This window comes from Pollachius pollachius (genome assembly GCF_949987615.1).
Source record: "Pollachius pollachius genome assembly, chromosome: 13".
NCBI lineage: Eukaryota > Metazoa > Chordata > Actinopteri > Gadiformes > Gadidae > Pollachius > Pollachius pollachius.
Window position 1 is genome coordinate 5603109 of NC_136946.1, and position 13107 is coordinate 5616215.

The 13107-nt window shown below is 47.9% G+C and overlaps 2 protein-coding genes across 4 annotated transcripts in view; both read left to right on the forward strand.

Moving 5' to 3' along the window:
- Positions 1-1861: 1861 nt before the first annotated feature.
- Positions 1862-9933, forward strand: sall3b (spalt-like transcription factor 3b; the record flags this gene model as incomplete). Its single annotated transcript, XM_079749764.1, has 4 exons — positions 1862-2012; positions 5295-8336; positions 8637-8968; positions 9439-9933. The coding sequence occupies 4 exons, from the start codon at positions 1862-1864 to the stop codon at positions 9931-9933; spliced, it is 4020 nt and encodes a 1339-aa protein (XP_079605890.1).
- A 1288-nt stretch (positions 9934-11221) lies between these two features.
- atp9b (ATPase phospholipid transporting 9B) overlaps positions 11222-13107 on the forward strand; it is a 48695-nt gene continuing 46809 nt past the window's right edge. The window contains exon 1 of one of the 3 annotated variants that reach the window (XM_079748883.1): positions 11222-11311. In XM_079748883.1, coding sequence (XP_079605009.1) covers positions 11232-11311 — 80 coding nt within the window. In that variant the 5' untranslated portion in view covers positions 11222-11231. Of the gene's footprint in view, positions 11312-11720; positions 11842-13107 lie in introns of those variants that run through there. The other 2 variants (XM_079748884.1, XM_079748885.1) reach the window with 2 other exon arrangements.

A 13107-nucleotide genomic window follows, 5' to 3' on the forward strand; every position in this document is an offset into this window, starting at 1 on the left:
ATAAAATTATATGATTTCTTTGTAGTATTTGTATTATTAAACACACTTTTTGTGTGATGAAAAAACGTATAATTTACAGCAAATTACTGCAATTCATAGCAGACAATCTGTGAGATTTGATTGGAAATAAAACCAAAATTCTTCTTGTCGCCCTGATATCATAAGCCTGATCGTATCCACTTCATCTCATTACTCGGCCGTTTACGTCCGTTTAAACAACAAAAACATCCGTTTCAAAAGTTGTTTCCGTGCGAGTGGAGGCCCCATGCACCGCTGTCGTGGTTTATCGTGGTTATACGCCTCCTATTAAAGTGCTAGTTTGAGTGTGGGCAAAAGTTGTGTGTGTGTGTGTGAGTGTGTGTGTGTGTGTGTGTGTGTGTGTGTGTGCGTGCGTGCGTGCGTGCTTGCCGGTGTGTGTGAGTTCGTGTGTGCTTGTCTGCGTGTGTATGCGCGCGCGTGCGTGCGCGCATGTGTGTGGGTAACGGTTACAAAGAATCAATAGCGAATCAAGGGGGGCTTCAGTTAGCAGATAAGCGCGCGCTTGGCCGCGGTGCTCCGGCTATTCATCATAAGTCTGTAGGAACCTGATAGGTCAGAAGAGATGATATTCCACCAGGAGAGGGGCCTCCTCCTTATCGGCCCCACGCAGGGGAACACAGAGACACGCCGGATCGATACCCGCCTCCTCCTGCGGTGCAGTGTGAGACCGCTTGCAATTAAACAGCTGAGGGTCAGATAATTACAACATTTGAGAGGAGAAAAAGCCCCCCTAAACGAAAATATAGTCGTTGTGCGTTATTTATGCCCCCCCCCCCTTAGGCCTGTGACTGAAACAAAACAAGAAGTGTTAAAATATTATAAATAAACCAACCGCGCGTAAAGGGGAGATGGCGCAGCCATAGGGGGGTGGAGGCGGTGGGCGGAGGACAGCGGGATGTTTGGAGACCGCACCGAGGAGACCAGACAGCGGGAGGTGGGAACAAACGAACGAACGCAGCGGCCCGAACACCTTCCCTCCCTGGTCTCCCAGCAGTAGCCTATCGCAGTCGGCCTGAACGGACACCGAGCGGAGAAACCGGAGCCGGAGGCCAGTTGCGAGAAAACACCGCGAACACGCACACCTCCACCCTTCTCCTCCTCCCTCCTCAACCCACCAGCCTTCTGTCTGCAGTGCTTGCGGGCGCACTCTGCGAACTTTTTACGCACCGACGGGACGCACTGAAGGGGACTTTTGGTTGTTTGGGAACAACAAGGGTATGGAGAAGGTGCTTCTGGTCATGTAGCCTCTCTCTCGCTCGCTCAAAGTGTCCTGATAGTCTCCAGCGGAGCCTGTAAGACTTATTCAGGACTTTGGGACAAAAAAAAAGCGCACTGTCTATTCCCAACTGGAAGCCGGAGAGAAAAAGCTCAACATGCTGAACGGGACATACGGTCGGTTGTTTTCACCGGGATTGGTCGGGTTTTGTCACCGCTAGGTCGTTTGTTCGCTACTTTTCCATTGCGGAGCAGCTTGTGAGACTCATTGTACAGCGGAGTGAAGTGAAGGATTATGCAACGCGAGCGAAACTTGGAGGATCGCGGTCCGCTACTTCACTAAGGAGAGAGATCAGTGCATAAAAAAACAAAAGTGGACACGGGAAGTCAACTATAGCGCACATCATACACCCCATCCCTCATTTCCATACCTAGCAGTGTGAGTAGGCTGGACTTAAGCCAATCAGCCGTCACCAAAGGACATCAAGAGTCGTCAGGCGTTATCCGTCCTCCATCATAATCGCGGTGACATGCGCAATCTCTACACGGGCAGCGCCAGTTAATAACCTCTGATTACACCGAGCGGACTCTGCCGAAGGGGTCCAACATGTTGGCCGCCGATGAACCGGCCAGCGGCTGGAGCACCGCGTCACCGCGAGCCGCCGGCACAATGTCCCGCCGCAAGCAGGCCAAGCCGCAGCATCTCCGGGAGGAGGAGGACGGACCGGCTCGGACCCGAGTCTCATACTCAGAGAATGGTATGTTGCAGAAAAGGGTGAGAATCCACCTAGACTTTTTTTTTTGGTTCAATATTTTGTCTGGTTGGAATAATGAGTCGAACTGGTTTTATTTTGTTTAAAGTACAGAGCTAAAGAGGGTGTGAATGATAAACTTAGTTTTTATCTAATTCGCAACCGCTCAAAGTTTTTGATTTTGTGCCATTTTGCATAAGTTTGAATGACTAGACTAACTCTGAATTAATATAGTATCCTACAGGTTAACATTTAGTTTTTATAATTGAGTTTGACTTATTTTTTATTAACTAAGGGCTTACTGTTAAAATATTGCATATTTACATGTTAATTTGAACCACAATATGCCTAAACTTCATAGGAGATACGTGGGAAGTTTGTATACTTTCAAATAAGTGCTTAAAACGGAAAATAACAATTTCTTAATGTTATGTTTGAAATAAAATAATTTGAAACATTTGAGAAACAAAAATAGTTCAAACGTTTTAGGAGGAGCCTGTCCACTCACCAAAATCCTAGGCCCATCCATAATTAGCATTGACAGATATTTTCTCAGTATTTGTTTTAATATATTTAAAAACTTTGAGTGAGAAATAAAGAGTTCCTTGTAGTCAATTCAATTAAATGCTTTACAATGGATTTAATTAAATTATCCTCAAATCTTCAGTGCATCAGAAAGAGATCATGCTGTTTGAATTGATCAGTGGTTTTGGCAGTTAAACAAATATTTAATCTCTACGGATCTGGTTTATTCACAATTTCTAATTTGAGGCTCAAACCACACCTTGAACGATCAGAAAATGTTGACACCTTTTTACCTCGAAAGTTGCAGCTACCCTCGAAACTCTAATGTTGAAGACCAAAATCCCTATTTGCGTAATAATAAAACATTTTTTCACGCATAATTTAAACATTATTCAAAAACGTACAGTTCAAATTTACATCAACCAGCAGCGTAGATTCCATCGTCTGAACGACACACAAACTAACCAAAGTAAATGACCACCTCTTCAATTCAATAAATCCTCGTCTAATTATCACTCACCAGGTCCCCCCCCCCCCCCCCCCCACACACACACACCCCTTTTAACCGTGTTTGCCTAAGAACCTATAACGCTGCTCAAGTCATACACTGTGTGTGTGTGTGAAAAGGTACTGAGTGACATCCAGAGGCCCCCATCACGGGCCTGCCTTTCCCCCAGGCCTGACACTCTTTCAGTGGGCTCTCTGACAGCCAGGCAGGGGGGCTCTCTGGTGCTCTGAAGCGGCCTTTTGATTGAGGCTGCTGTCTTAACCTCTGACGGCGCAGGGCCAAGTGGTCCGTGTCAGGACAATAATGCAAACATCTGAGCCGTTGACCTCTGGGGGGCCGCAGAGGTCACGGCCGGCTGGGAGGTTGCGTAGTGACCGTCGGTTTGCTCTGCGGTGGAACAGTTGGGTTCTGCCTTTTCTATTTCGCCACACAACATGATATTAGGGATAGATTGTGATCAAGGAGAACTTCTCAACTGTATTTTGAAAATCTTTTTACAGATTTTGAAATTCCAACATTTGATGTATTTTTGGTTTCTTACTTTTGCAGTTTTTTTCTCTTTATTTTTCATCACCAGGTTGATGAAAGTCACTATTTCCCTTCAAATCAACCATTTAAATCTTCCTCAAACTGTAAGAAAAGGGCCTTTCCGAATCGGCCTGTGTGTCCAGAGGACCACCCACCCAGAGAGCCGGTGTCTGGGATAGCTTATTCCTGCGCTGGTTCATCCCGATCAGACCTTAACTTATTCAACACCGTGTGCACCCCCCTTCTACACCAACTGTTTTTATAGTCAGTTAAATCTGACTGCAGTAAAAAACCCTCACTGTGTCTGTCCTCTACGCTAATGACAGACTTACAATCCTTTTTTTCTAAGCCGATATTTTACTGAACGTTTAAAGTGTAGAGGGTGGTATTTACGTATGTGTACTTTGTTGTTATGTGTTTATTCCGAGTACACCCAGAGTCATTTCTGGTAATGGTGGATGCTGGTGGCAATTAAGGGGATATGTGGTATTAATGACAGATGATATGATAATGGTAATGTGATTTTGTATGTTAGTATAGAAATGAGTTGCAGCACTGGCTGGATAAATGGACATTCAGAAAGACACATTCAGCAGACATACGCACGCACGCATGCACACACACACACACACACACACACACACACACACACACACACACACACACACACACACACACACACACACACACTCACACACACACACAAACAAATGCACAGGCACTCACACACACACACACACACACACACACACACACACACACACTCTCTCATAATTAATAATCTTACTGTAAAAAACACTATTGGTCAAAGAGAGAAGTTGGATTTCATGAGGTAATAGTTATGTACAAATAGAGATTAATTTGTTTACTATTTTCCAATCTGGCAATGCAATCGCCTTCCTAATGGCCAAAGGCAAGAACAGTGTGTTCATTCAGATATACATACAGTTCCAGCTGATCAGAAACAACACACACGATAATAATGATAGATAGAATTAGTCACAATAATAATAATTATACAAAGAAATACATGTAAAAAAAGATGAAACGTTTCACAATCTTAAATTCTTTACAATCAAATAACCTTTTTCAGATTCAAAATTAAAACGTATATTAATTAAACTGAATAGAGCTAAATGCACTTGATAAATAAAGAATTGGCATTTACAAGTGGAGTTTTAATTATTGTGAAAATTAGGCCTACATTATTAATGTCGATTGAACCTCTCTGGATTCACTCATGTGTAAAATACACAATAGCTAGATTGCGGCACGTGAAAAAAAAGACTGCATCAATCGGAGGAAAGTACCTGTGCGAAAATGTCTTATGTCGCTATACGTTAAAGATTAAATCATCAAGGTTTTGTTGAGTGCAAGTGCCCCTTGCTTCACTCAGAGATGGCCCACCATTGTGTTCTGACATGCCTATATAAATGCAGCAGAAATCAATACCCCACTACATGGAATTTCATTAACTGTCTGGATGGACGAGAGGTCAGATCGCATTATCAACTCTATTGATTCAGCAGGGAAATTAACATTTCCCTCCAAACCCGGCAGGATGTGTTAAAGTGTCTGCGGCCCGTTTTGACATTACACAGAACAGAAGGGAAAATATTGATATCCTCATCGCAGGAGTTCTCATAATACATGCAATGATCCATCCATGATAAACCGCAAATGTGTACGACGGGAAAGTATAACGGCTGCTTTCCTCCTCCCTTCAGGAATCCTGGAAAACACTGAGAGCATGGGGTTCCGCTGTTCGGAGCGTTGCTATGGCAGCAAGGAGACGCACGTGTGTGACAGGTGCTGTGCTGAGTTCTTCACCTGGTCCGACCTGAGCTGCCACCAGAAGCTCTGCAACGAGCTCCCGCTGGTGCTCATCGTGAAGGACGATTACGGGGCGGACGCTGTCTGCGGTCGCACCCCTGTCGGGCCCTCCCCGGGGCCCAGCGTGGCCCCCAGCGACTCCAGTCTGGAGGACTCCACAGACGAGGGCCCCGAGGTCGGAGAGCCGTCTGCGAACGACAATCACCACCTGTTGTGTGAGGTTCTAGAGGAGGAGAGGGAACCGGAGGAGCCCATGGAACTAGAGGCCCAGTCGGAGATCCCCCAGTTCACTGCCCCGGGCGGCAGTCCTCAACCACCGGATAGGACCGAGTTCGGGTCCCCTCAGCCGTCCACCTCCGGTACCCAGAACATGCCCAGTACCAACGTCACGCTGGAGATCCTCCAGGGCACCAGGGTGGCCGTGGCCCAGTTCTCCCAGGGGATAAGCGCCGGAGGAGGGGCGGGCGGGAAGGCCGCCTCGGTTGCCATCCCCGTGATCCTGGAGCATCTTCTGGCTCTGCAGCAGCAACAGGTGCAGCAGCTGCAGCTCATCGAGCAGATCCGCAGCCAGGTGGCGGTCATGAACAGACAGCCCACGCAGGCTGCCCTGAACCCAGTCTCCAGGGCCCTGTCCCCGACCCACCCTTTCCCGTCGCAAGGCCTTGCCCCCCCGCCGGTTCTCCCGCTGTCGGGGGCCATGCCCTCGTCTGTCAACGGCCAGGCCTCCATCTCATCGTCCCCCAGCCTGGAGAGGTCGCAGACTCTGACATCTCAAAACGTACACAGGCTGTCCGTCGGCGATTACAACAAGATTACGTCCCCCTCAGCATACGCAGAGACGTCGGCCGCCGCCTCCATCTCCAGCTACACCGGCCACACCCCAACATTACAGCCTTCTTACATGAGCTCCCAGACCGGCGGCGCTGGCGGCGGTCAGACACTGAGCTCCTCTGGACCTCTGGACCGGGGGCAGCAGGGCGGCCTCCTCAGCTCGCCTTCCTCCTCCAGCCTGGTGTTCCTACCTCACAGCCCCCCTAGTGGCGTAATCTTCCCCAACCCCTTGGCCAGCATCGCAGCGACAGCTCACGCACTCGACCCCATCGCCGCCCTCCTGAAGCACCGGAAGGGAAAGCTGCCCAACGTGTCCTTATTCAACACCAAGCCCAGCCCGGAGGAGCCCTTCTTCAAGCATAAATGCCGCTTCTGTGCCAAAGTGTTTGGCAGCGACAGCGCTCTGCAGATCCACCTGCGCTCCCATACAGGGGAGAGGCCCTTCAAATGCAACATCTGTGGCAATCGCTTTTCCACGAAAGGAAACTTAAAGGTCCACTTCCAGAGGCACAAAGAAAAGTATCCTCATGTTCAGATGAACCCCTACCCCGTGCCAGAGTACTTAGACAATGTGCCAACCAGCTCCGGGATTCCCTATGGGATGTCATTTCCCGCAGAAAAACCTGGATCTTCATGGCTGGACAGCAAACCAGTGGTAGCGACTCTGCCCACCCCTATAGGCCTTCCGCTCTCCTCTGCCCTTACCAGTATAGGAAGCTCAAATGACCCCTTAAGCGTAACACCATCCATTAAATCTCCCTACCGGCCGCCATCGGGTGAATGTGTGTCTTTGTCCCCTGCTAGTGGCGGCACCGAGCCTCATATAACTCCTGTTTCCGAGTCTCCACAGTTGAGCTGCCAGGACTCGGCCCCCGACAAGCTAAAAACAGAGGGAGTGCACCTGCCCCAAAACTGCACCCAAAGATTGATGACCAACCCAGTTACCGTAACGACCGGCACCACCGCCGCCGGCACCACAGCCCCGTCCATGCCCACCACACCGGAGCCCATCTGTCCAAGCTCCCCCTTCTCCAACACCACCCCCCTACTGTACCCCTCTGACCCGGCCAGGTTCTCGCCCAACGGCCTCCTGGACTCTATGCACACGTCGGAGACCTCCATGCTGGAGCGGCTGGTGGAGAACATTGACAGGAAGATAACGGACCCCAACCAGTGTGTCGTGTGTCACCGCGTCCTCAGTTGCCAGAGCGCCCTCAAGATGCACTACCGCATCCACACCGGCGACCGGCCCTTTAAATGCAAGATCTGCGGCCGGGCCTTCACCACCAAGGGCAACCTCAAGTCCCACGTTGGCATCCACCGGGAGACCCAGCCGGTGCTGGTGCAGCACTCGTGCCCCATCTGCCAGAAGAAGTTCACCAACGCCGTGGTGCTTCAGCAGCACATACGCATGCACATGGGCGGGCCCCTTCCGGAACCCTCCGACACAGAAGACCCCAGGGAGGTGGACGGCGGCGCCTCGCCGCACGGGAACAACTTCGACAGCCTCAGCAGCAACGACAACGACCCCGCGGACGACCTTTCGTTCGAGGACGACGGAGAGGAGGAAGAGGAAGGGGAGAACATGGAGGAGGAGGAGGGGGCGGCGAGTCCGGCTAAGCGCTTTAGCTCTCCTTGCTACTCCCCGTCGAGGTCCTCGGCCGTGGTCTCCAGCATAGCAGCGCTGGAGAACCAGATGAGGATGATTGACTCCACAGTGAACCTGAACCACTCGTTTGGCATCACGGCTCTGGCCAACGGGTTAATGGACCGGGAGCGGCTAGCCATCAACTGCCGTCTCGCAGAGAGACGGGGGGAGAGAGGGAACGCGGGCAGCCCGACCTTCTCCCAGTCCTCAGATGTGTCGGTGTCCCCGGTAAATAGAAAAAGCGCTGATGGCAGAATGAGCAAGTCTCCCACAGCGAACAACAGGCCACCATCTCAAGAGCCTTTAGCAGCCTTGGTGAAGATGGAGCAATCTGAGCCTCCTTCATCGGCATCTGTCGCGGGATTGGCCCAGGACCTGAGAGGGCTACAGCCCGGCAAGATGTGTGTGAAGGAGGAGAGTCCTTACAGTCTGCCCTTCCTGCTGAGCAGGGAACGAGGTGAGGCCCTGATGTCATGCCTTCTGGCTCCGACAACGATGTAGGGTTAGTCACAAGACGATAGTGAGACCTCTGATTGAAAGGAGGCGCTTGATTATCAACAAATTTAAAAAAGATTTCAAAGGTTTATAATGAATGTCTTATGTTGAATTGAAGTTATTTTTGTGAACATTCTCACTAACATTAAAGTAGTTTCCTCTGATATCTTATCCATTCATATTCAGTATGTTGTTAATATACAATCATAAGTAAATACAAACACCATGTTTATAACAATGTTTTCTTTTTTCTCAGCTTCAGGTGAAGCTCTCATCAGCCTGGCCGACAGCATGACGTCAGGCCCGATCAAAACAGAGATGAACGGACACAGTCATCCAATCGAGGGACACCACCACCCTGCCTTCAGCCTCCTCCTCCCTCCATCCTATCCTCCAATCAGCAGCCCGGGAATGACCAGCTTGCTTGGGCCCGCCCCTCCTCGCCGCACGCCCAAACAGCACAACTGCCATGCCTGCGGGAAGAACTTCTCGTCGGCCAGCGCCCTGCAGATCCACGAGCGCACGCACACCGGGGAGAAGCCCTTTGTCTGCTCCATCTGCGGACGAGCCTTCACCACTAAAGGCAACCTGAAGGTAGCTCCCGTTGTCAGTTACCAGGTCGTGGTGGCAAGTTATCTGCGGCTGTGGACTCCAATGTCGTTTTTACCCATGATGCACTGCATGCTCCAGATTTTTCATTCTTCATCATTATTGCGATGAATCCTAACAGGATGCCTAGACCTAACCGTCCTTAATCGAATAATGACAGGACATTGACACTGGATAGTCAGGCAATTTATATTATCTATCTTTATTATCTATCTACTAACAAAAATAAGGTGAACAGGAATACATTTCCAGTGTATTATTGTTAGCACCTCTTAAACTCTACTTACAATATCACAATTTATATCACTATATAATATTTACTTTACTGACTTTATACTTACTTCCACTCCAGACTTCCAAAGTGTGTATCTGACAAACGACATGGCCCTCCCATTGTTCCTTCCTTCCTTCCTTCCTTCCTTCCTTCCTTCCTTCCTTCCTTCCTTCCTTCCCAGGTCCACATGGGCACCCACATGTGGAACAACGCCCCGGCCAGGCGGGGCCGGCGGCTGTCCGTGGAGAACCCCATCGCCCTGCTGGGGGGGGACCCCATGAAGTTCGGGGAGATGTTCCAGAAGGACCTGGCGGCGCGGGCCATGAACGTGGACCCCGGGTTCTGGAACCGGTACGCCGCCGCCATCACCACCGGCCTGGCCATGAAGAACCACCACAACCACCACAACAACCACCACAACAACCACAACAACCACAACGAGATCTCAGTCATCCAGAACCGCGGAGGTGGAGGAGGTGATGGAGGAGGAGGTGGAGGAGGTGGAGGAAGAGGAGGCATCCCCCAGCTTCATGCTATGACTGCAGCCATGGACAGAGCCTCCTCTGGGGGGGTGCACGGCCTGAACGGCCTGGGGAAGACGTCGGGTTTGGACCTGGGAGCGGGCAGGCACTTCTCCATGTTGATAGACGATAGCAAGGAAATCGGGATCAACTGACAACACACATGCAGGAGCGACGACTGAGAGAAATTATGCAACATATTATGAGTAATTAAAATATTTGTACAACATCTTGTTGGTTCTTACGTATTCTATTATATATATACAGATACAGGAATAGGCGTTTTTATGGACCGAGCGTGGGGAATAGGGGATTGATGTTTTGCCACTTCCTTTCAACTGTCATTCGTGACCATTGTTTTCTCAACATAGAGGTTGATTTGTTTCATTTCTACACAAGTCCTGAGTTGCTTGTTTAAGAGAAATGGACTAAAGGGAATGTCCGATTTACAGAAGACAACATTGAGTGTGTCTTCATTGGTCAGCTGCTTGGAGCGGGCCACCAGGGGAGAGGGTGACAAGCACAAAATGTCCTCCAGGTCCTTCAAGTTTCAACCATCTATCCTCAACACGTGTACAATATATCCCCACTGCTAAAGTCATCCGCTAGTCATCAAGATGGACGTCAGTTTGTAGCTTCTTCAATTCACTACCTCACCCCGTTTTTTACAATACAGAGGAAAAGACTTGAAGTGACTGTATATGTTTAAACACTGAATAAAAAAATGACTTGTAATAATGTCTTTTAACATGGTGGGTTTCATTTGAAAGTGCAAAATATAAGACACCATGGGCGCGTGCCAAATGTACTCTTTGGCCTTGTGCTTTGAGTCTTACGGGCCTGATGGCACTTCAATAAACAATATTTTAGGTGAAAATAAAGAATTTGTTTTTAATATAAATGAAAGCGCTTCTGTTTACACAGGCCCACCTTCATAGTTTCTCCCCTTTGTTTAATTTAAATAGTCCCTTAAATAAGGTTATATTTATCCTTCAAACAATTTCAAAAGGTAAAATTCCCTATCCAAATTAATAATGGATATATATTTCATAAAAAACATACAAGAGGCTTTAGTAGCTTAGGTAGCTCAAAGGCTTAGTGAACAGTTATCAAACCTGGCATCTCTGCTGTATTTACACAGGGATATTATTTTCTTAATCGCCGCACCAAATACACACATGTGTGGGGATATTGGTAAGGTTATCAAACAATCAGAATTGTGATTAGTGTACATTTATAATAGGACTTTCAAAAAGATTTTAAACTTTCTCACTTGAGATAATCGATTCACTCTTTAAGCTTCTCATCTTTGATTTAATAAAAAAATAAATATACTTTAAGATATGACAGGAAAGAAAACAAAAGATAAGAATAAAACAAAAACAACAATTAATCCTAAAAATAACTTCGTCCTGCTACCCCGTGACGTCATGGTGTGTACTGCCCAGCCAAGATGGCTGACAGCATCCCGTTGTACCCAGTGCGGAAGAACTCCAAAAGAATACCGCTTTATCACTCCGCTAAGCTTTCAAGGTATGAATGGACTAAGTTGTTCTGCTCATTTTCTCACTTAACGCCGGGGATATTCATTGTGAAATATGTTCATTCGGTTGCCAGCCCGCCAGTGTTAGCTTGAACAGGTCTTAGGAACGGGGCGACTGCTTAGCTCTCGCTAGCATTGTGGTAGTGTCACTGACAGCTCTCTGTTCTTATGGGGGGGGCGTTGTGTGTTTCACTCATTGTAGTCTGATATGCATCTCTCAGATACGCATGCCTGACTAGCAATGGTGTCCTCCGGCTGAATATTCTGCTGATCTGCGGTGTAGTTTCTCGTCTGCGCGGTCACACTGTCATGTGACACGATTAGCCAGCTCTTTCACTTTGTGGTGAAACGCCTTGTGAAATAATTAAGTCCCCACCAACTAGTCCTCTGCGCATGTTTCAGATCGGATCTTATGACTGCAGTCCGTTGAGGTTGTGGAAGAAGTGAAGTTGAACCAGCCATGTGACTAATGTACTAGTCGCCAAGGCCACAGACCGTCTTGAGTAGAGTAGGTGATCATGTAAGCTAATAACGCTAGTAGTCGACTGTTTTGTAGTTCAACGCCTAGTTAAATCGGGCCTGGATTACTGTGGTATCACCTGCGTTTGTGGTTTATTTGGTTATGTGTTCTAAACGAATAACATTCTTCCGTTGGTGTTCTCTGCTCACGTGACTCATGAATGATAATCATATCTCGGGAGAGGATGTCAACAAGGCAGCTCATGATCTAGGGTGTCACTGCATGTTGTCGTGGCAGCCTGAAGTGTTCCTCTTGAGGTCAGCTGACACATATAGTATAACAATAGGAATAGGCCGTTTTGAAGAACCTCCAGTTGTTATAATGACAACACTGGTGGAATAGCTATCTGTGATGTTGTTATACTGTCTGTGTGGTTGTTGAGTAGCAAGTGACCAGTTTACAGCAGTCGGTGTTTATGTCACTGAATTCGGAATTCGGAAAGATTTAGATTTCATCATATCAAAATAGTCAATGACAAGTTGACAAACTCAGTTTTGTCAATCAATGTGTTGTGGACTAGTCTGTTGTTATTTTGACATTCTGACATGCTTCAAAGTTTCAAAAGCAGCTTGAAAGAAAGTCATTTATATAAAATGTGTGTGTTTATGTGGATGTATTGTTTGTGTTTGTTGTTGAATCTTATGTCACACTATGGATATTTGTCTGTCTTATTAACAAACTTAGTAGAAATGCTGGGTTTTAAGCAGACTATTGCTGTGGAATGAGTACTCCATGGCAGTGGGTAGATCTGCCACCAGTGAAGATCAGAGCCAACCGTTGCTTTTAAGCTTATAATCCAGCTGAAGCTAGTTTTGTGTGCTTGTTCGCATGTCCATGTTTTATTTTGTGTTCTGCCATGACATATGCTGCTCGCTTAGGCTGCTTATGTTTGCCCTACGCAAAGGATTCCTGCTCCATGTTTGAATGGCAAGCGGGCCTCCAACTAACACTTATTAAACCTCTATTATATTCCTGTGGTTACTATTTCTATTTATCTAGCAGATGCTTTTATTTAATGCGGCTGACAGTGAATTGCAAATTCATTAAGGCGGAGGCCGGGGATGTAGAGGTCAGAAACCTTCCTCAAGGATCTCCCTGGGTGGACGGCAGACGTCTGGGTTTGAACCCAGAGCCTTTCAGCTGGGTGTGAACCGCCGTCACATTAGACCAGCCCGCCGCCATGACAACGTCGGCTATCATTTAGAAGTGAAGTCCAACGGTGCCGATGGCCCTTTTCAAACACGCATGACAGTTTAACACGCCCGC